This window comes from Oryzias melastigma, linkage group LG17 (assembly GCF_002922805.2).
Source record: "Oryzias melastigma strain HK-1 linkage group LG17, ASM292280v2, whole genome shotgun sequence".
Taxonomy (NCBI): domain Eukaryota; kingdom Metazoa; phylum Chordata; class Actinopteri; order Beloniformes; family Adrianichthyidae; genus Oryzias; species Oryzias melastigma.
The window spans coordinates 19068138-19093165 of record NC_050528.1 but is presented as its reverse complement, the minus strand read 5'-3'; the positions used below and the strand labels follow the sequence as shown (position 1 = coordinate 19093165).

The following is a 25028-nucleotide window of genomic DNA, read 5'->3' as shown; positions in this document are numbered from 1 at the left end:
AGGAGCAGTACAGAGTTTTTGCTGAGTTTCTGTTCCTTTAGGTCAGGGTGTTCGACCTTTAATACTAAAAGAGCCATTTGGGCCTGTTTTGATCAATACTAGGAGCCACAAAGTCTTATTTACCCTACGGGACATTTTGCATTCATTTCATTGTTAATTTTATAAACATAAATTATTTTTTTGGCATGAATAAAAACATAAATATAAAGAGAAACTTGTACTTTCTCAAAATGTGAAATTGTTTTTGATTTAACAGAAGCTGGTATGACTTCCTTCAAAATAAAAGACTTCCTGCAACAAAACACTAACCTCTGTACTAACATTTGATACAGCTCTCCCAACAAGGCATCTCCAGTGTTTAAGGTATAAAGATTTATGTGATTAGGGTTTAAAGAGAGGAAAAGCAAAATAAAAACCACATTGCCAGTTAAATTATTCTTTTCTAACAAAAAAAATATTATTTTTTGACTGAAATGGAAGTAACAAAATAAACTCATCAATGTATTTATTTAGCAACTCTCCTATTATTTAAACTCATAAAATAAACTGAAATATCAAGACTTTTAACCAAAGTTTAGCTTATTATTTGAAATCTGTGCATTCTGGAGGAAGGGTATAGAGAACTCTAGTTTATCTTACTTCTAACTGCAACTCAGTCATACATTGATAAACGTAACAAATCTAAATTAAATTAATGATAATTAAGTAACCCTCAATTTTAAAAATGACTATTATTTTTTTTTTTCAGCCAAAGAGCTACTGTGGAAGGGTTAAAGAGCCACATGTTGCAAACCCAGACTTTAAAGGCTTAACTCCTAAATTGATGTTATTTAAATAAACCATTTTTTAAATCATGAGATGTATTTATGTAGTCAATTTTTTAGTTTTTAAAAAAACAATTAATCCTCAGACCTACAAGGATGTTGGATCCCAGAGCTATGAGAGGAAGAAGTCGCATCGGTAAAAGCAGGAATAAATCATGCGGTCTTTAAAAATATTGGTATTAAATATCCTGCACTGTGCTCCTTTTTTTTCTCCTGGACTGGCCTGAGTTGTCATATTTCAGTAGATGCATTAGGATTTCTGTTAGACCAGTGGAACATATGGGTGACTCTAGATAAACAGTGTGCAGATGATAAGGCTCCTGCATCCTGTAGTGATGTATTCCTCGATAGGAATATAATCTGTTTCTGCCGGGACAATACATACACTCTATCTGTCCTACACACATGTGCAGTATGTTTTTTAACGTTCATGACGACTGCTGGACACTGCCAGATTATTGGGTCAGTCGCATTTCACAGAGCGACATGGCTGAAAATAAACTGTAAGTCACAACAAGCTTGGGACGTTCAGGCTCAGTTTTAGTTGTGAGTTTAAATGTGAAGTAATGACAGACGTGACTTATTATCTGCCATGTTTTGAGGGCATGTGAACTTTTGTTTCCCTGTGTTTTTTAGCATTCGCATGAGTTTCATGGCCAGCGGGTGCTTTGGCCTAGTTAGGTGTTTGTACAGTGAAGTGAAAAGTAAAAATGGAGCGCTGGTTTCTGGGGAGAAATAAATTACATTTTAATGAAGTCAGAAACTTTACACCCTAATGAGCAATAGCTCCGGGCCAAACAAGTTTAACACACCTTTTCAATGCATGTCGGAGAATTAACATGTCAGGTCCTGACAGGGGTCTACACTGGTGGTATCAAAACTGAATTGGAACGATTTAGTTTAGAGTCAAAAAGGCAACATTATATAGGATTTATTAAGGTATTGGGGATATTTTAAAGATTGATTTGCATTCTGGTATTACTATAAAGAATAAAACAGAAAAAATGTAAATGAGAAATCTCATAAAATACTCGGGTATATAGGGGCCCAAAGCACATGGGATAGAAGACAATAATCTCAGAAATTTCTCTTTTTGATTAATGGTTAAACATTCTCATCCAAAAGTCATGCAGATGAGTTTAAAAAAGCTGATCATTTAAAGAAAAATAAGTAGCAAAATACTTATGATAGAGGGCACATACAGTAACAGTAGCTGTGTTTCCATTACACAAATGTGCAAAGCTTTATCAAAATTTTAGAAATGTCAAAAACAAAAAAACACAATTACACTGCTTCCATTAAATCATAATTATGCAAATAAACACAGATGCCATAAGTCATTCAAAAACATGATGACGGATGTGATCAATACCTTGATTTACAGCAGATACATTCAAATTTTTGTCATGACACATCATCATGAAACATCATCTATCAAGGGAGACGCCGGCGAGCTACATAGAAGGGGCTGCAGATTTTGTACACAACATTTTTACATAAAATTGAAAAGAAAAAACATGCAATTCTATAAAAGCAATGTTAGGTATGGTATAGAAATGACTGTAATTTGTACATGTAAAACACAAAAACAAAAAATTATGGTTTTCTACCACAATGTGAAAAAAAACGCAATTTCAAGATGAATCATGTAGTATAAAGAGCAGCAATCAAGCTCAGTAAAATATCCGGTTACAGATTTTTTAATCATTGATTAGAAGCATAGAAGAATTTTTATTGCGGACTCAAGGTCCAAATAACAAGACTATAAAAACTAACAGAAATGCATACATAGAAGATACAATAAATATACATGTAAAAATGCTAAGAAAAATAGGCATAAAAATCAAATTTAAAAACAAATATTTCAAACTTTAATAACGAAGGGCTTAAAATGCGTCCATACCAGAACCTCCAGACTGCAGACTGATATTTAAGAATGCTGTGCTTTATATTAGTGACTTAGTTATTATTGGTTATAAAAACTAATTTTTTTAATTATTTTTTTATTATGCATAAATAACTGTAGATTTTGGTATCATTTAGACATCCTAACTTGGCCACAACAAGATTTTATTGTTTTCCCAATGTTTTATAAAATGATGTTATTAAAATTTTTGAATTGGCATTTGGAATGAATATTACAAAATAGTTTGAGGGTTTAGAATTTTATTAAAATAGAAATTGTTATGTTTGGAGGTTTGTAAATTGCCAAGTTAGAGTGAACTACAATATAACTATTCTGCATACAATGGAGAAATCTCATTTTGCAGTTTTTAAATTTTTAATTAATGAACTTAAGCTGTAGTGTCTTTATTCCTGAATTCACAAAATGCTTATACTTTCACTCATTTTTCAATGTTTTTCTAGTTTCAGAAGTGTTGCAAACAACTGCTACAGAGAAAAAAAAGAAATCTAATTTACAGTGTGGGAGAGAGAAATGTACAACGCCAACCAAAATTATACAGTAAAGAATGGAAAAGAAGGGTGGAGAGGAGATTGAACGGGACATATCAAGAAAAAGAAGATGCTTTGAAACCAAAACCAAATTTAATTTGATTGCAGTAAGACTGTTTTGCGTAAAACCCTATCCACACTGCTGCTTTGCTGTTATGGAGATGTAGATTCGGTTTCAAAAACTGGCCCAGATTTCTGCGGTTTGCATATCTTACGTTTCATATTTCAGCCTTTCTGCAGTTTGATCATTTTCAAAAATGCTGATAAGTAAAAAAATACAGATGTTCAGCTTTGCCAGATTTTGCTCCACAAAAATAGCAAGATGGTGTCATCCACTGAACTTATTTGGAAGGAAACTGTGGAAATTTGAAGTTAATTTGGGGAAAATAAGACCAAAAACAGACAGTTAATTAAAAAAGGATGTTGGGAGAAAGAAATAGCTCTTATTTATTTATTTGAGGCTTTTCATTTGCCTAACTCGTCCTCCCAGGAAGTGAAATCAAGATCATTCAATTGCCCACATTTTTTTGCTCTATTTTATGACAATAACCAGAAGCATTTTAAAGGGTCACAAAGATAAAAATGATATTTCCATGTGTCTCAATGGATTGTCATTTTTCATGTCAGTTTGGCTTCTAATGACATGTTGTCTTTAATGAATTTTTTTTTTCTACTTATTTAATTATTCTTTTGTCAATGCAGAGAATCAGTTTGATACTTAACTAATCTTAATCTCAGTTTGCATTGCATCTTTTCTCACTGTAGAGTGGAAACATGCAACCCGCAGATGTCAAGCTGTGCTTTTAGACAATTACTCTTTCCCCATCTAAAAACCATATATCCTACCATTTATACATAATTATCACCCGTTATGAAAATAAATGGAAATGCTTGCATTAACCTTCGCCAACCAGGCTGTGTTTCCCCCAAAGTATTCCTGCATGATGAAAGCTTAAGAGCTTCCTACACAGTCAGCGTTCTGCAGAATACAAAGAAAGGCCGGACATTTTCAGGACAAAAGTAGAACTGAGGGGACAATGAGCTGCATCAAAGACTACAAAAGCACAGCGACCTGCTAAATTAGAGACATTGTCGTGAAAAACTCACAGAATAAAATCACCGAAATGTTTATATTTTCACAATAGAATGTGATCTTTCTCGGATTTGTCTGCAATTTAGGACTGTCTTTCAGGTCAGAATGGATTTGTATGGCCTTCAAAAGCACCCAGTGTTTTTTATTTAATTACCGTATTTTTCGGACTATAAGTCGCACCGGAGTATAAGTCGCAGGGGCCAAAAAATGCATAATGAAGAAGAAAAAACCATACATAAGTCGCACTGGAGTATAAGTCGCATTTTTTTCAAGTAATTTATTTTACAAACTGATTGAAAAAAACGATATTACATCATCCTGGAAGGTAAGTTATAACATTCATAAGTGAATAGAAAACAGGCTGAAGATGTGTCAACACATATTCACATATTAGCATCATGAAAAAAACGAAAAGGTGTAGCATTTATATAACATAACAGTTTTATTTAACTATACACTCATGAACTCATCAACTTTGTATCTTTACTGTAATTAATTGCACGCAATCTTTCTCCGTATCACTAAATCCGTTAAATTCTTCGTCCTCTGTGTCACGTCTGAATAACTAAAGTACATAAAGTAAATAAAGTAATTGCATAGATCACCATAAGAGGGCACTCTAGACTTACGGTCCATATCTTATCTCATTAAAAATTCGTATATAAGTCGCACTGGAGTATAAGTCGCAGGGACATTCAATCTATGAAAAAAACCGCGACTTATAGTCCGGAAAATACGGTATTTATTTTTTGATATTGCATACTGTGTCTGTTGCTTTAGGAAGGGATTTTACTTTTTTACTGAGATTAAAGAACATACAAATGCAAAATGGGTCTTTAAGACGTCATGCCTGCTATAATTCTCAAAGTCTGAATGCAGAAGTTGTGTATAAAGACACCCACATTGTCCCCAAACAGAAACCCTGCCAGGAGGATTTCTAAAAGCCTAATGTCAATTTCCTCCTTTTTCCCTGCAGCGACATATCAAAATTCAATTTTACACAGCTGCAGAGACGAGTAACTTCACAAGAGGAAGGCTGAGAGCAACAATCGCACTATCAGCTAACTCTTTCAGAGATTGTGAATGTGCATTCTATTTGACATTGGAAATACAGAACAGTGCATGGCTGCTGATATTGTTACAATTTCTGCTAAGGAGTTCCCGATTATGCTGAAATAACCAATTTAGACACAGATCGCAGACAGATTAGTAAAGAATGCTTTAAGGAGAATGAAAAGTCGCATCAGTAAATAGATTAGATGTTTAGTTGAACAACATGCTGTTAAATAGGAATTTGGAAATTACTTCAATTATTGTTTTGAAGGAATTTGTGAAGATTAGCAAATGGAATTAGAGAAAATGACAGTGTATGATGAATTACATCTTAAAAGACCCACTCCAATGAAAATGGTCTTTTTGGTGTTTTCAACATGTTCTTGTTGCATATTTCTCATGATTGAGGACATATATTTCTGACTATTTCTTTATTCAAATCATGTTAGATCAGGAGCAGATGAAAGTCTGAAAAAGCTTGAGTGTGTGACGCAGTAACTATGGACTCTGCTACAGCTCTGATGCATCCACTTGAAGACAAATAGATCCATGAACGTCTTCATTTTCCTCGTCTGAGCTGGCATCTGACTTTAAACTAATACAGCTGGATAGCTTTGATATTGTTCAGCGATTTTTTCTGCTAAGCTAAGTTAGCTTGGAGTTGTGAGATGCTATAAGCTAGCAGAAGAAAGAATAAATAAGGGAATGCTGGGAAATTAGCGAGGCCAACTTCCACACCAACAACCCAGAGGCAAATTTCTAATGAACTCTTTCAGTTGTGCAGAGAATATGTTTTTAAAATTGATTTTAAACTGCATAATAATAATTAAAAGACAACTGGAAACGACTACAAAAGATGAGATTATGATTGGATGATCATTCCATAGGATTTTAGAAAGACAAGGAAGACAAGTATGCATATTAAACCCTCATGTTTTGCACATAGCTGATTTACAAGAGACGTTCAGAACAAACATTTACCATTAACTCCTTTTAGAATAGAACAAAACATTATTGATCCAATTACTTTATTTAATTATCCAAATAAACATAAATAAACATGTTTTTCCCAAAAATGTAGCTCCTACATTTGTTTGCTCACGAAAAACTGGAGGTTGTTAACCTGCAATTTTGCTATTTTAGCTATTTAAATGTAAACAGTGACCCCCCCCCATCTGAACATTAGATAAAACAGCTTCCATTAATGTTCTGTGTTGACCAGATAGTCTCAAAGGATGCATTTGTTACAATAAATGACTATGATTAATGAAATACCTTTTAATCCTTTATAACACTGACAATAATCACATGCTTTATTTATTCTGATTAATTATTTACCACTTTCAATCACGTGTAAGAGCAAGAAAGCTTTGATTTAGATTTTGTTTTTAACAATATGTTCTTATTTAATTCAAGTAAATGTACAAAAACTTTCTTTTTTATTTGTTACTCTTAGTATGTATACTTTTTAACGATATTAGATTGATGCAACCTTTTTTTAAATAAGGAAAGTTTATTTTAATCCCCATTCTGTTAAATTCTTGCAATATTATTAACATGTTTATTTTTCAAGCAGGATGATGGTAAATTATTATGGAAAATTAATACATTAATGATAAAAAACTAAAAATAAATGCTCAGCACGTGTTGTACCGCTTGAATAGGTAAATATATGACCTGTTACATTCCAAAACAGTATATCCTTTTGTATTTTATTGTTATATATTTTATTTATATATATAAAATAAAGTACAAAAGGATATACTGGTTATTTTAAAAGATATGTTTCTGTATTTTATTTTTATATAAAATACAAAAAATATATTTTAAGTTAATCAGTATATCCTTTTGAATTACATTTTTATATGTTTTATTTTGGGGGGAGAAAGATGTTGTAATATACTTGAACATGAAAGTCTTTCACTTTTAAAACAAAAAAAAAATATTTTTTGTGTGACAAAAAACAAGATGATACACAAAAATAAGAACGAAATTCACCTGTTTTTTCAATTGAATGCAATACGCTTCAATATGCATGCTTACCATTTAAAATAAGGTCTTAAAATTTACTCATGTGTCTATAATTTTTCTTTTCTCCTTGTTTAATTTATTGAATTTGTAACAATAATGATTCAATCTTTAAATTTTATTTCTACAAACGAGAACAAACAAATATATATTATTAACATTATTTTACTGCAAAATAAACCTTTTATTTTTAACAATGACAATGTTTTCAAATATATATAACTTTTTACTTTGGTAACATCAAGGTTATGCCCTGTATTAATAAATACCAATCATCAGGTTTTTTTCTTACACAAAAATATGTTATGTTTACACATTGCAGTTACACCTGGTTGTACTTGTTTTAGAATAACAGTAACATTTTTTTTTCTTTTACTGTTATTTTGTATTGTATAACTGACTTTTACACGTTTGAAAGTTGGGATGTTAGGTGTCGCATTAGCCAAGGACATGATTCAAACAGGCAAAGAAAAAAGCAAGGTGAAAAGTCAAAAAGTATCAGCAAAAGTCGTGAAAAACATTCAGTTTTATCTTGAAAAGCAGAAGTTTAACTAAAAACTATTTCTTCTTCTATCTCACCGCAGTGCATTTTTGTTTTCGGCTTCATCACAGGACATATTACAGAGAGGTGCAGACAGCACCCTGTGCACGATCAGAATGAGAAGAAAATGAACACGGTTCTGCTCTGTTAGCCTTCGTGATTGTGCTGACAAAGTTGCACTTCAGACAGGTAATCACGGAGCATGTAGACTGGCAGCTAAATGATTACTTGTTAATGACCCTGGGAATGCATCTCAGCTTGAGCGAATGATTTAACAGATGTCAATATAAAGTGATCATTTTTGTCACTTCTTTGTCTGCGGCATCAACGTTTACTATTTTTATTGGAATATATCTATTGATAAAAAGTGAGACCATGGAAAAACATTATGTACAAATTAAATTGATTTTGGTTTTTCAGGAGGCATGTGCGTTTCTCGTTTTTGAGAGTCTAGCAGCTTTGTACTGATAATCTGAAAAACAAACTGAAAAATTATTAAGTCCTAAATAGAATAAAAAACTTAATTAACTTCCAGTAAAACATAAACTCGCTCAACCTTAAGAGTCCTAAAAAAGTTGTTTTGTAGCATCATAACTGATTTATAATAACATAATCCATATGTGCTTTTTTATTGTTACTTTTTTAAATATCTTTAGCTGTGATGAAATGATTTAATTTACTTAGCATTTGTGTTCTATCAATTTCTTTCAAAAACAAAGTATTAAGGTATAAAAACACAACTGAAAAGATAATATTTTGCAGCTACAACAGCAGTTGTGAGGTATCTTCTGTGCTGTGGCTTATACAATAAATTGCAATTATGTAATAACATTAAAAATATATTTAAACTACATTAATACAATTGCAATGCAAAAAAATGCATGTTTTCTATCTGGTTTTGTGTTTATCTAATGATGTAAAAAAATTAAAATACATGTATACCATAAAAGGTATAAATGTTTTGTCACTAAAAGTTATGTGAAATTGACCAGCTTTTTTTTCTATAAAATCCCTAAAAATAAAGGCTTTCTTCCTTTTTCAGGGGAAAATTTTAATTTAGTCTTAACTGAGCCTCCGCCTCCAATTGGCAAATTTTAGGGAAACTAGAATGTTGCAGTTCCTAAAAAGACCACTAGAGGGTGGTTTCAGTGGGAGCAACTTTTTTATCATCTAGATATATATTTATTTAATCAATTATTTTGATTATATTAAACTCAAATGTCTGTACTATTACAGGCACATTCTTTTTTATTGGTGCATTTGTAAACCCATTCCTGGTCTTTACTCTGTCCCAATTAACTGTTCTTTTCTGACAAATGTTGAGATGGGCAGAGTAAACTGACATAATCATCCCACTATTAGCTTAATGTTTGCCATTCATTATCCTATTGGTGATTTATGAAGCTATCTATATGACATATACATGGTTATGGTTTTACAAATTAATGCCTTTAAAATGTGCTGCTAATTCTGAGTTTTCTGTGCAACTAGAGTGTTTACTTATTTAATTATAAGCAATTGAAAACCATTTCACTGCATTTTAGAGTTGTATGTCCGTTAATGCTGTTTATGCCTACTGAGCGGCCATTGCTGTTGGTGCAGGGAAATGTGAAAAGCCCTCTTTCCTGTCACTGTAGGGAATTTTAAGCGTGAAGGCTGTCACAATCATGGCACAGCCTCAACCAGAACAGCACCAAACAGTCTATATTGGCAGTGAGAGGGAGCCTGCAGTCATTAAAAGGGCTATTAGCTTTGGAATTTTATACAAGATACGTAAACAACAACAACAAAAACAATATTTTACATAATTTGTTACGCTCCTTTCAGTAGTAGCAAATAAAGATTTGAATTTTTTTAGGGCAAGTAAGTAACAACATTCATAGTCACAGCAGGAAGAGAGAATGACGCTGGTTTTAGCTGCAACGTTGGCTGACACACCAGGGCTATCATCAATAATTTAGACATCTCTACCACCATACTGCACATTAGAGACTTAGTGCTCAGGAAGCAAGAGCCACAGTTTTTGGCACCGTGGCCTCACAGAAAGAGGGTTTCTGGTTTGGACCAAACAGTCCCACTCTGTGTTGTTTAGGCTTTTTCCAATAAAACCATGCATTTTTTATTGATTTGTGGGTCCTAAACATGTGTAAGACACAGTGTCTCTATTGGATTGTTAAAGGATGAATAGGAAAGATGCATAACTACACTGTTGATACACATTTTCCACTTTGTATCTATATTTATATCTATATATATTCAAATTATTATGTATTTTTTTTTGGTGGTGTTTGGACAAACACTTGGATTTAACATTATGAGCAGTTTTTAGAGTGAGCAAGGGGTTGGCTGGCTGAGAACACAAAAAATGGAGAAACATGAAAGAGATGTAAATGATCAAGGTTAGACGTGACATCAAATGCGACAAAGAAAAACAAGACAGACAAGAAGGAAAGGGAGAGCATAGATCGAAAGAGGAGAGACTAACAGATGGAGACGGAACCTGACATTTGACATTTAAAACATCATTAATCAGCCCAGAAGCTTCAATTGACACAAGAGCTAAAAGTAAAGACATGAGCACGGAGCAGGAAGAGCACACTGCACATTTGCGAAAGTTGCATCCTATCTCGTATAGTCCTGAAGAACTATTAAACTGATGCGGCAGACACTTTTGAAAGTCAAACATAAAAAAAAAAACAAACAAAGGAAAAGACAGATGTCTAGAAGTAATAGTAGCCCCCACCATGGGTGTGCCCAGCCTTGCCTGACGTGACATTACCTGCCTACCACCACATAATCATGATGAATTGCTGTAGGTTTTTTAGTGAGCACAGACCGCTCACACCTCCAAATACTGAACGGTAAAGGCAAACTCCCAGCTTCACTCTTTTTGTTCGTTTTTTTGCCAAGGTGCTTTTATTTAGCCTTCATTTTTCTACAATAAATGTTGTTATTTGCATTATTTCTTCATGGTGCTTGTAGGTTTTTTAATAATCTTGTTTATTTGGCTTTTTTTTGTCATCTTCAAAGAGGTGAAAGAGTCAAAGATTGGTTTACGTCATAAAAAGAGGTTAAGGGAGTTTTGTCTTGATTGTTCTCAAATAACTTATTTGTGCATTAAAGTATTTTTTTTTTTTTTTTACTTTATTGCCATAAAATGGCGTAAACTTGTGGTTTTCTACCTAAGGCAAAAATGGCTTTAAAGTCAGACCCATTCACCCAGTCGCACACATTCACACACTGATGGTGGCTACACGGTCGAATTCTGGCGCCAACCTTCCACTAGAGGCAACGTGGGGTTCAATGTCTTGTCCAAGAACATTTCAACACATGGGCGGAGAAGGCGGGAATCAAACCCGCAATCTTCTGATCAGGAGTCGACCGGCCTACCGCTGCACCACGGCTGCAAAATTACTGTCAATTAACATAAAGTAACAAACAGTAAGCAGTTCAAATTAATCTTAGAAAATACAGAAAAAACAAAGCGACGAGCAGCGTTGCATGGCCCCGCCTCCACCCTCACCGCCCCCTTTGACCCGCCCTCACTGGTTGAGCTCATGCAACATATGCTTTAATCTCCCCCTCTTCCCCAGCCACCATGGCCAGACCTGCATGTGACAACTTCATTACAAGACAAAAACTTTTTTCAAATCTAATGAAATTGATGATAAACAAGAATGTGAGATAGGTTGTATTCTTGCAAAAAGCAGTAAATTTTAGTTTTCATTTGTAAAGAAGTTTTAAAACAGGCGTATATCATGTGTATGAAATTTCTCAAGAATCTATATTTTCTTTACAACATTGGTTTAGCTTGTCACATATAAAAGTCTAGGTCTGATATCATTTTTAGCTGGTATTTAATATATTGGGAGTGTAATACTTTCACAGTGTCATAAGTTAGAGGACCGTGGCAGCTATTTTTGCAATTTAATACTTGGCCAAGCCATGTTCCTCTAAGCAGTTTGTTTTAATCTACCACAGGGACTAAAGCAGAAGAGAAAACATTGTTCATCATTAGCTTTCTCCTAAAATCAATATCCGACAACGGGGAAGAATTAGTGATAAAGATGGAAGCACCAGCACTTTTTTTCTCTCTTTTAAACTGCCTGAAAGCTCCAAAAAAAATAAAAAAAAAAATAAGGTTGAATCTCTGGCAAACCATCAAAAAAATATGCAATGAAAGAAGAAAAGAGTGTTTTGAAGATAATGATACTAGTCACCAAAACAGCCGTAAGAGCTGGTAAAATCCATTAAAGTGAATTTCTTTCCTGACCCAAGCAATCACCAGTGCTCCCCTTCATTTCACGGCACTCCCTTTATCTGGTTTCAAAAATACACCTCAAGAGGTCTCTGTGATATTGAAAAATATTTTTGGAATATTTTGTCCTTGCTACGATGGCATCAGAAGTGTACCGCGACAGATGCAAGTGTACCACGACAGATGCAAAGATATAATAAGATAAGTGAGTTCATGTTTTCACAAAGATTTTTAGGATCCTCGGTTTGGACTCACTGAAGACAGAAGCCTTATTGCCGAAGCTGCAGAACGCACAAACGTGCAGATGTGTGTTTAGACAAAAAGCAAGGGGCCATGAGGGATAAAGAAACCTCTTCGGGGAGGAGATGAGTTAAACAGAAAAACAAAACACTCAAAGGACACTTCCAAGTAAAAAAACATCATCTCTCACTTCATCAGGCTTCACGATGATGCAAAATTCCCTGTAGGGTTGACAAAACCTGATAAAAATAAAGTAATAGTTACCATAAAAATGGAGTGACCAGATCTTTTTTTTTTTGTTCACCTTGACACAATTTCTCTCCAACCTTCCCCCTCTCTTCCACTCCTGGACTGCCTCTGGCAATTACTATTGTCTCCTCTCACTAAACATCTGCCTTCTACGTGGGATGAAGAATAATAAGCTCCACGGCGGCTGCAGCTGTACTTTTTAAAGTGTAGTAAAACTAGGTTCCTGCATCAGTTAAGACTTTTGACCCTTAAATCAATGTAACGAGTTCTGATTATTGCCGAAAAAAATGTGCAAAATATTTCATGGAAATGATTGGTGCTGTCAGTGGAGCACATAAATGCTTAAAGGGAAGCAGTAAAAGTTTCTCAACTGTAGAGATTAATTTATTCACCCAATAATCTCAGAGGGATGAAGGCACAATTTCCACCATAGTGGTGAGATAAACACACAACTGTTTAGTCCTAAGAGTTTGTATTCATCACCACGGCTAGGAGGAGGATTGTTTCAAGTGTTTTCTTGTTCTCATCTGACGTATATAATTAAGCCCACTCAACTTTGACAGGCCAATGCATTGCTACTGTCTTTTCAACTTAACACAATAAAGTTATTGTCTGCTTTTGAAGAAAATTGACTGTAATTGCGGGGAAAATGTGCCACCGAGATATGGAAGTGAGCAATCTTTACACAAAGCTTTGGCATTTCCTTAGAAATGAAGCAGTTGGGCCGTGGGTTTTAACTGCGACAGGTAGACTGAAGAGGACGCCTGCACTTGAGATTTGTCTTCAAGATTTTGTTTGCAACACAGTTGTTTATTTTATCTGATTGTGATGACCTGAAAAAAAATATGTGACAGTTGTTATTCATGCCTAAAAGAAGTTACTTTTCTGCCAAATGACTCATTGAAAAGTCTTTGATCAGGCAAGTTTGAGGAATAAAGACCAACTCTGATGAAAATAGTGTTTTTAACATGCTCTAGTGGCATTTCTCTCACGACGGAGGACATATACAGTCACAAATCCCCAAAAGTTTTTCAGTAAATTTGGCAGATGGGCATGTAGCAGCATTTGTAATCAGGAGACATTGTGCAGTGGCCAGAGAGGTTACAAGAAAAAGTTCAAATTTAACAGTGACTGGATGATTTTTCTCTAAAGTTGACATCAGTCAGTGATTGCCCAGGTACATTTCAAGGTCTCACGGTGGCAGCTCAGTGACAGGCAGGGAGGCAGGCATTACAAAATTAGGAAACTGCTGTGCGGTTCGTCGGTGAGTAATGCTGTGCTCATACTGAACGCGATTTGCGCAACAAATTCGCATGGACCGTTCAACTATCTCTGCGCGGCAAATTTGCTGCTCGCCGCCTCCCTGAGCTTGATGCAGCAGCCGTATGTGAGAGGAGCTACCAGCTAATGTTTTTAGCATGATGCTACATGGAGCGGTGTCTGTAGATATCTCATTTAGAATGTATGGAAGACACGGATGATGTTGACAGATCAAGTTTATTTATTGAGAAGAGTTCTACAAAAACATCGGTTACACGTCTACATGTCTGCGTTGATGAGATCTTTCTGAGATTCCGTGGGCTAGTTCATTCTCACTCTAGTTTTCTATGACAGCAGCTTCCGGGACAAGCTCTGGCAACCCCAGCAGGTTAAGGAAATAGGTGGAAAATCAGGACAAAAACGCTCGCATTGGATTGGTATTCTACCCGCTAATCGAGTCACTGAAAACGTCATGTGCACAAAGCTGAGTTCCTGAATGGCAAATCCAACGCGGCGACCTGTCAAAATTGAGATATTTGAACTCTGGCCACCCCGCAAAATTTGTGCAGCGCCTCTCAAGTCATACTGCTGCTAGACCAGCGCGCTGCTGCCAGACTATAGCACTTCTACCATCGCTCAAATTGCACCGCAGGACTTCAGATCGCCTCAGTTCGCGTCTGTGCCATTGACTTAACATTGAAACTGGCCACCTTTACTGCGCAAATTGCGTTAAACGTGAACGTACCCTAAATGTCTCTGAACGGCAACCGGCCAACAGCCACCCGGTAGTCCGGAGATGTATAAAAAACCTGCAATTCTGCACGGTTGACAGCTGCCTGACGACCACCTGTCTGCCGTCATCTACATTCATGACCACACCGAGAGTTTAAAAAAAAAACAGGTGGTGGTATGACATCTTGATCCGTGTACGTCTTTATTTTTCTTGTCCAAGCTGACATCTTGCTCAAAGCTGTACGACTGGATGGCTCCAATATAGCTCACCATTTTTGTTAAAACTGGTAATGTTAGGTAAGGGGAGTGAGGGGCTGTAAGCTAGAGGTAGAGCATGTAAACACACAAATGATGGGAAGTGGGGGCGGGCTTACAGTCCCATACATTTCACAGGCAAATTTCTAGTAAACTACTGCCACTTTGCACAAACTATGTCCAAGAAAACGACACAGATTTGTAGTTTTTGGCTCTACAATGACATGATAATAATTAAAAGACCGCTGGGAATGCTTTTACAATATAGAACAAAAGATGATCGGAGTGGGACCTTAATACAAACTTGTGAAAAAGGTACTTCCCAGAAAAATTCAAGAAAACTGATTTTGCAGCATTTTGATGACTGTCACTGCTAGCACAAAAAGTCCAAGTAAGCTCCAAAAAGCCCCAGCAGTTCCGCAGTGTGTGGCTCTGCTGTGCTTTTTGTGTCAAGCGATAAAAGCCTCTTTCAAGATTTGACACGGCAAAAGAGTAAATATCGTCCCAAACGTTAAAGGTTTTCATTCTGTGCAAAAAGTCGACAGTGCTCTGGCGAACGAGGGGATGTTTCGTTTTGCCTCTGTGACAAATGTCAATTTATTAACAATAATGAGCCCCAGAAAATGAAAGTAAGCACAATTATCAGTGTGTGCCAAAAGAACGCTGAGTGAGCAGAAAAAATAATAGCCTTTTTTTGCTGACAGAAAACAGAAATGTAATAGTCAGAGCTATGGACCATGCATGAAAATAAACTGAGAATATCACTGAACCAGGGTGAGTAAAAATTAAAGACTGATGGGAAATGCTGCCACGCTGACACAGACATGGTTAGTGGTGAATGCTCCTGGTTTTATATGGATGGACATGAAGTGAAAAACAGGTCGTGAGAAGCAGGAAGATACAAAAAACTGAAGGAAAGTTACAGAAGATGGCATGTTTGCAGAGTAAAGAGGTTTAATGAAAAGTGGCTTCTTGCTTTTAAACTTGGCAAATCTATTGAAATTTGAATTGCAAATCAAATGTGATTATTTAGTAATCAGTGGCCATTAAAATCCTTCTGCTACATAAACAAAAACACTTTTTTTAAAGTTAGGACTTACCAATTAAAAAAGGCTAACATTTTAAATAAATTGAAAATGTCAGATATTCTTAATTATTGGTGATCATGTTTTTATATTGCTGAAAACCAAAAACTCACTGTTTTCCCATCATTTACTATGAACAGAGAAAAGCTAAGAAAATTACTTGATTTATGTTATGTTTTACTGTTTTCTCCGTTTTGTTTACTGCCTCATTTTCGGGTCAGACTGTTTCTAGAGAGGCCAGCATAAATTCAGAATTATTGCTCACATACATACATATTTATTATATTGTTTCTCTTGTAGCGTGTATGAATTGTTTGTACTGTAATATAATTTAAGTGAGATGATTAATATAAACACACTTAAATATTACCAAATTATTTGCAAGGAAGCATCCTCGTATCACAGTCCAGATGAAACCCAAACCATATTAGTGCATTCATTTTACGGGGAAATACTTCTCCTTTTAATTAAGTGTTTTTTCATATTTTGCTTTTGGCAAAAAACTATAGATTTAATTTGACTTTTTTTAAAAGAAGTTTAAAGCAAATCATAAATTATTTGCTGTTAGAGCTTCCAGAATAAAATTAATTATTGAGGATAATTCTTTGTCATTAAAGGAAAATCGTATTCAATGACAAAAAAAATCTACTTTCAATAGGGTGTCCTTTTATTTATTCCCTTTTTTAGAAGAAAGTGTTTTACTCATTTGGCTTGCCTTTATGCCTGACACAAATCTGTTGGGAGATTACATTTTTTTGTCTTACATTTGATCTATTTTGTGAGTTTAAATTATTCATATTAGTGTTTACATTTAGAAAATAAACCACTTTTTTCCTCACCCCATCCTATATTATTTAATAAACTGATGTATGCTTATATTCAATGTTAAAAAAAATTAAAAAAATCTGATTGACAAACCAGTTTTGTGTCAAGTCAAGCTTAACCAAGATGTTTTTTTGTTAATAGCTGTCCTAATGAAGAAAAACAGCTTCACAGCTGCATTTCAGCATAAAAAATAATCTGCATCCACTGCTTTTTGGCATAAATATTGCTTAGGTTGAAAAAAAAAATGTCGCTGTTGAACTTCACCTTGTATTTCTGAGTATTTCTTTGTTAAAAAAATATTGTATTTGTGACATAAAGGGCCTGATCCACTCTGCAACAAGGAGGGGAACGGGGGCGGGGTTGCTCTGCACCAACAGTTCTGCTTATAACCCAGGAGCAAATTTCTAATGAACTACTGCAGAAACTATGTCCTAAAAAATAACTTTTTTTTATTTTGGCTAAAAACTTTATAACAACAACTGGGAAAACTTTTTGAAATACTGTAGATCATAAGATAATCGTTGTGGGACTTTCAGTTTCAGAAATGAAGAAAATAATGTTTTATTTTGTTGTGACAATGAGTGAAATCCCACCAGCTCTTTCTGCCCTTTTTTGTTCTTGAAACGCACACAAATCCATTCCTGTCTCACCAAATTGTATTCTTAGCTTGAAAAATGGTTCGCTCTACAGTCACACACACAGAATTGTCCTGCAGGCAAACTTAAAAGCATTTCCTTTGGCATGGCTTTCAGTAACAGCTGTGATGTTTCACAGAAGCAGCTACTGGATTCTCACATGGAATCAACATGGCGAATATTCCATGGTCACAGTGTCTTTAGACTGAAAATACCATATTTGTGCTGTCAACCAGACAGAGCAGATAACACAAAAAAATTACATAAGGCCATTTCAAAGCATATTGTAACGCTCTGGACCAACTACACACGAGACCCACGCAAAACAACTTGAAAGGAAGATGAAGGAGATGACTCAATCCTGTCCAAAGTAACATGAAAAGAGCTTTGTGAATGTTTGTGTGTGACTAAGTAGAGCATGTGTGTGCGCTTTATATTGTATTTAGTTTGAACTGAGCCCAGAGAACATTGTTTGCCTTTTTAATAAATTTAAAAACACACTGCAGGGTAATAAGTTGTTTTAGAATTATAATTAAAACACAGTGCAATGGTGCGTGTCTTTATAACTTTGGGCTTTATCATGAATTGTAAAGAAAAAACAAAGACTATTGTTTAGCATTGAGCTGAAACACAAACACGACTGGTGAAGTGACACGAACACTAGAATCCAAGCACCTGAGTTCAACCTCCACATCACAGATTTACACATCTGTACTCTGTTAAACTGAGTAGATTATAATTATAACACACGTCTACATGTATATCTGCATATAATCAAATTTTCAGAGTTTTAAAAAGTCTCACAAAAAAATGAAACAGTGCACTTTTCTATATCGTACATTTTTTCACATACAGGGTTTTTTTTTTTTTTACTAAAGGACTAAACGTTGGCCTTGACTCCATAATACCAACTTGTTTAAGGCCTGACTGTAGAATGGCTGCATTTTGTCTGTGTCAGCCCTTCTGCAAAGTCAGGTGTATTCTCTTTGCAGTTTTCTCTGACAGCCAAATAAGAGGAATGGTTTTCCAGGATGCTGGTGACATGTTTCAGAAGCTCACGGCTTGACCTTCTCCATCACTCAACGCGTTCCTTTGTGCTGCTCTGTTTTGGATCCAGTGAGGGATCCAGCTTTTAGCTTTTTTGTTTCAAGCCATTTTAACTCTCAGTTCTTTTTTCCTGTGAGTCAAACCAAAAGTTTTTTTAATCTATTTAATGGATGATTTTGACCAACTTATTACCTCTATTTTTATGATGATGTACCAACATTTTGGACCTTTAATTAGATGTTATTCCCTGTTTCTGCAGTTAATAATACTCTTATATCATTTTTTAGGATTATTTGAAGTTTTAGCTATAAGGTCACTTATAAAAGCACTACCTAAACCACGTGTTAAAGTCAAGGCCCAGGGGCCGGATCTGGCCCGTCAGGTAATTATATCTGGCCCTCCAGATCATTTTATTTTATTGTTACTAATGGCTCGATGTTATCTTGAGCTAACTTGTATAATTTTGACAAAATATATTTTTATGGAGAGTAAAATATGGAAAGTTCTTTAAGGTTTAAGTTGATTTATTCTGGAAGAATATTTTTGCCTTTTTATTATTCATAAATATGTTAAAAAGTTACTGTTTTAAAGTTATAAAAATGTCATTATACTAGCTCTTTGGACTATTTTGGCATTTACTAAGATTTTTTTATAGTATTTTGGAGTTTAGATAATATTTTAGCTACACGGTAGCTGTTATGACTAATTTATGCTTTTATTTTTAGGCTGTTTTGGAATTTAGCAAATATTTCAGCTACATGCGAGCAGTTTTGGCTAATTTAGGCTTTCCTTTTTACGTTTTTTAAGCTTTTCTGGAGCTAGGCTAATATTTACACGATAGTTTTGGCTAATTTGGGCTTTTTTCAGTTTTTTAGGTTATTTTGACACTGAGCAATTTTTTCAGCAACATGTTAGCTGTTTTGGCTAACCTAAGCTTTTTTGTTTGTTTTTAGGCTAATTTGGCATTTAGCTAATATTTTAGCTGGCTATTAGCTTCAGCGTTTTCAGCTTTTAACTTCAGTGTTTTCAGCTTTTAACTTCAGCGTTTTCAGCTGTCAGCTTTAGCATCTTCAGCTATCAGCACTAGCATCTTCAGCGGCCAAATTCAGTTTACACCATTCTCACTAGCATTATCGCAGGTAATGATATATATAGTTCATAATTATGCTAAAGTTTTCAAATTTTGTTTTAGAGTTTTCAATAAATGTTTATCCTGTTCGGCCCGCGACCTATTGTTGTGGATTTTGGCCCCTTGTGCGTTTAAGTTTGACACCCCTAACCTAAACAACTTCATGGATAATCGGTGTATGAAAGTTAGGCTAATAACAGGAAAAATATGTGGAGGTTTCTCTCTAAAGTCAGCACTCCATGCAATGTTTATCCAGCGCATATTGAGGCGTGTTGACCAGAAAGCCCCACCGGTGCCCTTGGAGCAGCTGCTGTAATTCTGGCATACGCTCCGGCCCGAAAACCAGCGCCTCTCCTCCTCACACGCAGGCAAACACAGAGCGAGCACACATCTTACCACACACAGTCAGTCAATGGCAAGTCTTCCATTACGCTCCTCCGCTGTATGCCTCATCAGGCGTATCATAATTAGCTGTGCTGAGTAGTTAACATCCAAATTAGACCTTTCATTTGCATCTCTGCCAAAATTAGCATTGGATTCTAGGAGAACAAAAACCGTACATCAGTCGTCATCCGGAAGAATTGTGTTCTCGAGGCATTTTTCTCATGATGAAGGATATATATAAAGAGAAATTAAGCTTAAAATTGCATTACTGAGTATTTCTTTATTCAAATCATTGTAAATCAGGAGCAAATGTAAAAACACCAATAAAAAAAACTTGTAGCTGTGAAGTACAATCGGCGGGCTACAAGCTCACTGCTCCGCTCCATTCTGATGCATCCTCTTGCAGACAAATAGATCCATGTACGTCTTTGTTTTCTTCATCTGAGTTGGCATTTGGCTCAAAACTGTTTCATCGACTGGATAGCTCCGTTGCTATTGCACAACTAATGTTAGGTTGGGGCTGTAAAGGGCTGTAAGCTAGCAGGAGAGAGTGTAAACAAAAGGATGTCGGGAAGTGAGGGGGACTTACTTTGCACAACTCAGAGGCAAATTTCTAAATAACTACTGCAGAAAATATAAGTTTAAGTTTAAGTTTAAGTTTATTAAATTTATACGGCGCCTTAAAATGACCTCAGTCAAACAAGGCGCCGCACATTAAAAGTTCAAAGAACAATATACACAATACACACTAAAAAATGAAACAAGTTTTTATATTTTGGCTAAAAACAACATAATCCTTATTAAAAGACCACTTCTACAAAAGATCAAAAGGTGATCCAAAATAAGATTCTGCAACATTACAGTCACTCAATTTAGAATCATGACAGATAAACACATTATCTCAGTTGGAGGAGGACATAAAGTTAGAAAAAATCTGAAAGCACACATCCTAACCTGTGAAGGAGGGTTTGATGCAATAACAATCTGTGCGAGTCGTATAGGAGAGAAGAGTATTAATGCATTGTGGAGGGGATTTATAATGGAGCCACCAATGATAGAGTGAGAGCGCAACACTTTCCAAATGAGAGAAGGCAAAGTAAGACAGAGGGGAGATAGTCTCCCCATTTATACATCTCACTTAAGCCCATAAACCTTTGGAATGAAGTCTGCGAGTGGAGGAGGGGGGGTAGAGGGGTGGGGAGGCAACAGCAGTTCTGAAAATCCAAACGAGGGCTGTTCAAGCATGGAAGAGAAGCGAGGAGGTGAATGATGAAACATCTCTCACTCTGTGGCATTTGCCCTCTGAATGGCATTAACTCAACAGAGCAGAACAGCCAAGAGAGTGATGCAGAGTCGAGGAAGAAAAAGAGAAGCAAGTGATAATAAAAAAAAAAGACAACTGAGAAAGCAGAGGGGAGATAACAGAAAGGGCATGAATGACAGTAAAGAGTAAGGAGCAACAAAACAGCCAGAGCACTTCCTGTCAGACACTGTTTCACCAGTCACTGCACAGAAGAAGAAAAACCTGAGTTACGATCCTGCGTTCCACATCACTCGTACAATTTATGTCCTGGTATGGATAATGTAGCTGGACGGCTCTGTTGAAAAGAACCCCATAAATCTGATCTTGTTTTCAGTCTTTATCCGTTTCTTTTATTTTTCCCCAGCACCTCTCAGATCCTCTCTGCGAGTGTTCTCCAGCATTTATCTGCTCTGGTCCATTTCCCAGCTTCTTACGTAAAGGTATTGAGCAGGAGGCCTTTGTGTCATACAGAATAGAAAGTGGCTTCTCGCAATGCCTATACATCCAACACATCAGCAACATTATTTTTAGAATCTCTCTTGGTTAACAAAAGAGACATAAATTATTATGTCATTTTTTTTTTTTTTTAAAGGCTTCTTAATTCATTCTGTGGGCTTCGTTCACACCAGGCATGTTACACACATTCTTAAACGTGCATTCTTGTATGCACATTTAGTCCCCAGTGTTCACACTGGACTGTTGCAAACTGATATTAGAATTAGAAGAGGCTTGATGTAAAATGTGGAAGCGGTGCAAATCTCACGAATCTTGCTCCAGGCTTTTTCTTTCACGGCTCTATTCCAATTTTTAAAACATTTGGTGTCAAATAATTCCAACCGGGCACAAACCGCAATTCTTAATTTCTCCTTCATAATCAATTTTCAAATAGTTGGGAGATCCATATATTCCATAGGTCACCACATAATCAGTGGATGTGTGTTTTTGTACTTAGAACCTGAAAACAGTTAAAAATGTGGTTAGCGATGCGTGAACACCGAAGCATATAACGTGTTTACATAGGCTTCTCATTAAAAGTGTCCGCTTAAATGCGTGTTACCGAGGGTGGTGTGAACGTAGCTTTAGAAGCAGGGATAAAAGGTGATCATTTTTTGAAAAAAATCGCCTAAATTTGTTTAAAAAAATTTACATTTCTCATCTTCAGCGTGCTGCACCACCTGAAATGATTCAAGACAAGAAACATCATTCTTTAACTGGAGTGGATCTTTAATTTAGTATCACCTTGAATGGTAGAAAGAATTTTGTTTTATATAATCAGAAATAAAGTCAGGCATGAAGGGGTTAATCCATCTTCTGTTTGTCTATTTTCAAGCACCAGAGGTCATTCTTTCAGCGCTAGCCATGCCTATATATCTTGTAGTCCCAAAGTACATTACAGTCAAGAAAGATTTAAAATTCTAAAGGAAAAACAACTGCACAAGTTTACACTGTTGCGAAACCAAGTTCTGTTTACTCAGTTTGGGGGAAAAAAGACACCAAAGTCTCAACAGCAAATAGCCCTTTCATTAAGCTTTGCCTCTTGCCCTTGGCGACATGTAGGATTTCTATAAACAGTAAAAATAATGATAATGTTTGCCTGAGTGCAGACAGCCAGCCAGCCTGGCGCTCTCACTCCAGAGACCCAATTAATAGCACTGTAAACCCCAGTTCTTCTTCATTGGCAACACCAGCCCCTGTTTGTGTGTTTACATGTGCGAGCCAGTGAGTGAGTGAGAAAGACAGACACAGAGACAGAAATAAGAAGAAGGGGGCATCACAGAGTGAGGGTGTGATTAAAAATCAGCACTCTGCCCATGGCCGCCCTCACAGAGACCTGCTCAATACATGCAGAAACCGTCCACAAATCGATAGACAGCCAACCAATCGCGAGCGCACAACAGAGAAATCTCAGCCTTAGACATTTATTCTTAATGAACGATTCCAAGGATCAGACGGGAGACATGTCGACTGTTTACTGTTTGGTATCGGAGACCATCATTAGAGCTGGGAGGAAGTGATTCACCAAGCCCATAACAAAAACATCACATTTCAGCATCATTTTCCACTTTAACTGGAGGTTTCTCCTTTCTAAAGACCTGACATTTGTTATGGTCAAATGACTGAGATCCTAAACATGTTTTGTTTTTTTCTCTCTAGTTTTGTAATAACTCGTTTTTTCATTGATAAAGGACAAAAGTTCTTACAGTCTTGCACTTACTTACTTACTTATTATAAAGTTGCTTCCAAATACAAATAATCTTATTGATAGCTTATGGAATACTAAACATAATAATAGTTATCAATTCTTTTTGCCACAGCTCTCATAAGCAGTGTGACTTACCAGTGATTTGCACTTAAAAATATCTGATATTAAGTAAACTAAGTAAACAAGCTTCAAGAAAAGCAAACCATCATTGTAATTATCAAGGAAATACTTTGCTATTAATCCACTGAACTTCATCATTTGTAAAATATCAAAAGAAAAAAAACAACATATTATTAATGTTCTGGATCTTTAGAAGAACTGAGGGAAAGATCTTAAAATAACATCAGAAAACCAGCCAAGTTCTTCCACAAATCTAGTCGCTCTTCTATCCAACTTCTGTAACAACAACCTTTAAAACAAACAAACAAACAAAAATGCAATTGATTCTATACTAAACAATAGTTTGGCTCTTATTTTCCTTTTCCTACCTTTTCCTGCCAGAGCGCAGGAGTGGCCCCAGAACAGGCAGAAAAGCACAAACGGGAACCCGCGTGTCTTCATGTTGACTGGGATGTCTCTCCGTCTTCTTCTCGCCTCCAAATCCTGGCTCACCTACCGAGCACGAACGCTCCTCAGCTGGCCACGCGCGCGAGGGACCCGTCGGCAGGTCGAGAGACTGTCACTGACACCGTCATCGAAGGGAGAGAGACTGACACGCGCTGACGTTCAATCGGCGACAACTAGACTGCTTTTCCGGATTCATTTTTTCAAAATAAAAGTCGACTCGGGGAGGATGTTTCCTGTGTCTAGTTAAAAATAGATATGCCAGTCCTCACATTCTTAATGTGGAACTGAAACAAAATTCTATGCTATCATGTTTATTTTATCGTTTTAAAAATGTTTTGCTTAACAACGAATAAATTGGGGGTGTTTTAATTTGAAGAGTAAGGTCCTACTCGTAGATGACAGTCTCAATCTGTAAGACTGACTTGACAGTGAAGAGAAAACTGTGTTGGGATGGGCAAATGATCTGTTTGAGTCAAAATTAAATGGAATAAAAAAGATACATGAAATAAGAAGGAATTTAAGAATCTGTAATTAATCCAGATTTATCACTGCATAGAAGCAGACTGATTTAAATACTAATTAAACGTTTTGTTTTTCCAGAAGTAACAATCAAAGTGTTAAAAGTGCAACTTTACTTTACACTTTTAATATTTTATCCTATATCAAATAAATTATATTGAAATACCTCATTATTGTATTTATCTTGTGTTAACTGTTTGAATATAAAGGGGAAAATTATAGGTTTAAAGACCAATAAATGTAAAGCACATGAGGTGACATTTAAAGGTGGAAATGTTTTTTTGCAGTTGTTTACTAACCCCAAGTTCAGAGACCCAGGAATCAATTATGTTGAAAGCTTGATG

General features: G+C 35.8%; 1 protein-coding gene across 1 annotated transcript in view; it reads right to left on the bottom strand.

Moving 5' to 3' along the window:
* Positions 1 to 24345, bottom strand: part of clstn2 (calsyntenin 2) — a 145833-nt gene extending 121488 nt beyond the window's left edge. The window contains exon 1 of the mRNA XM_024274145.2: positions 24087 to 24345. Coding sequence (XP_024129913.1) covers positions 24087 to 24159 — 73 coding nt within the window. The 5' untranslated portion in view covers positions 24160 to 24345. The remainder of the gene's footprint in view (positions 1 to 24086) is intronic.
* Positions 24346 to 25028: the final 683 nt, after the last annotated feature.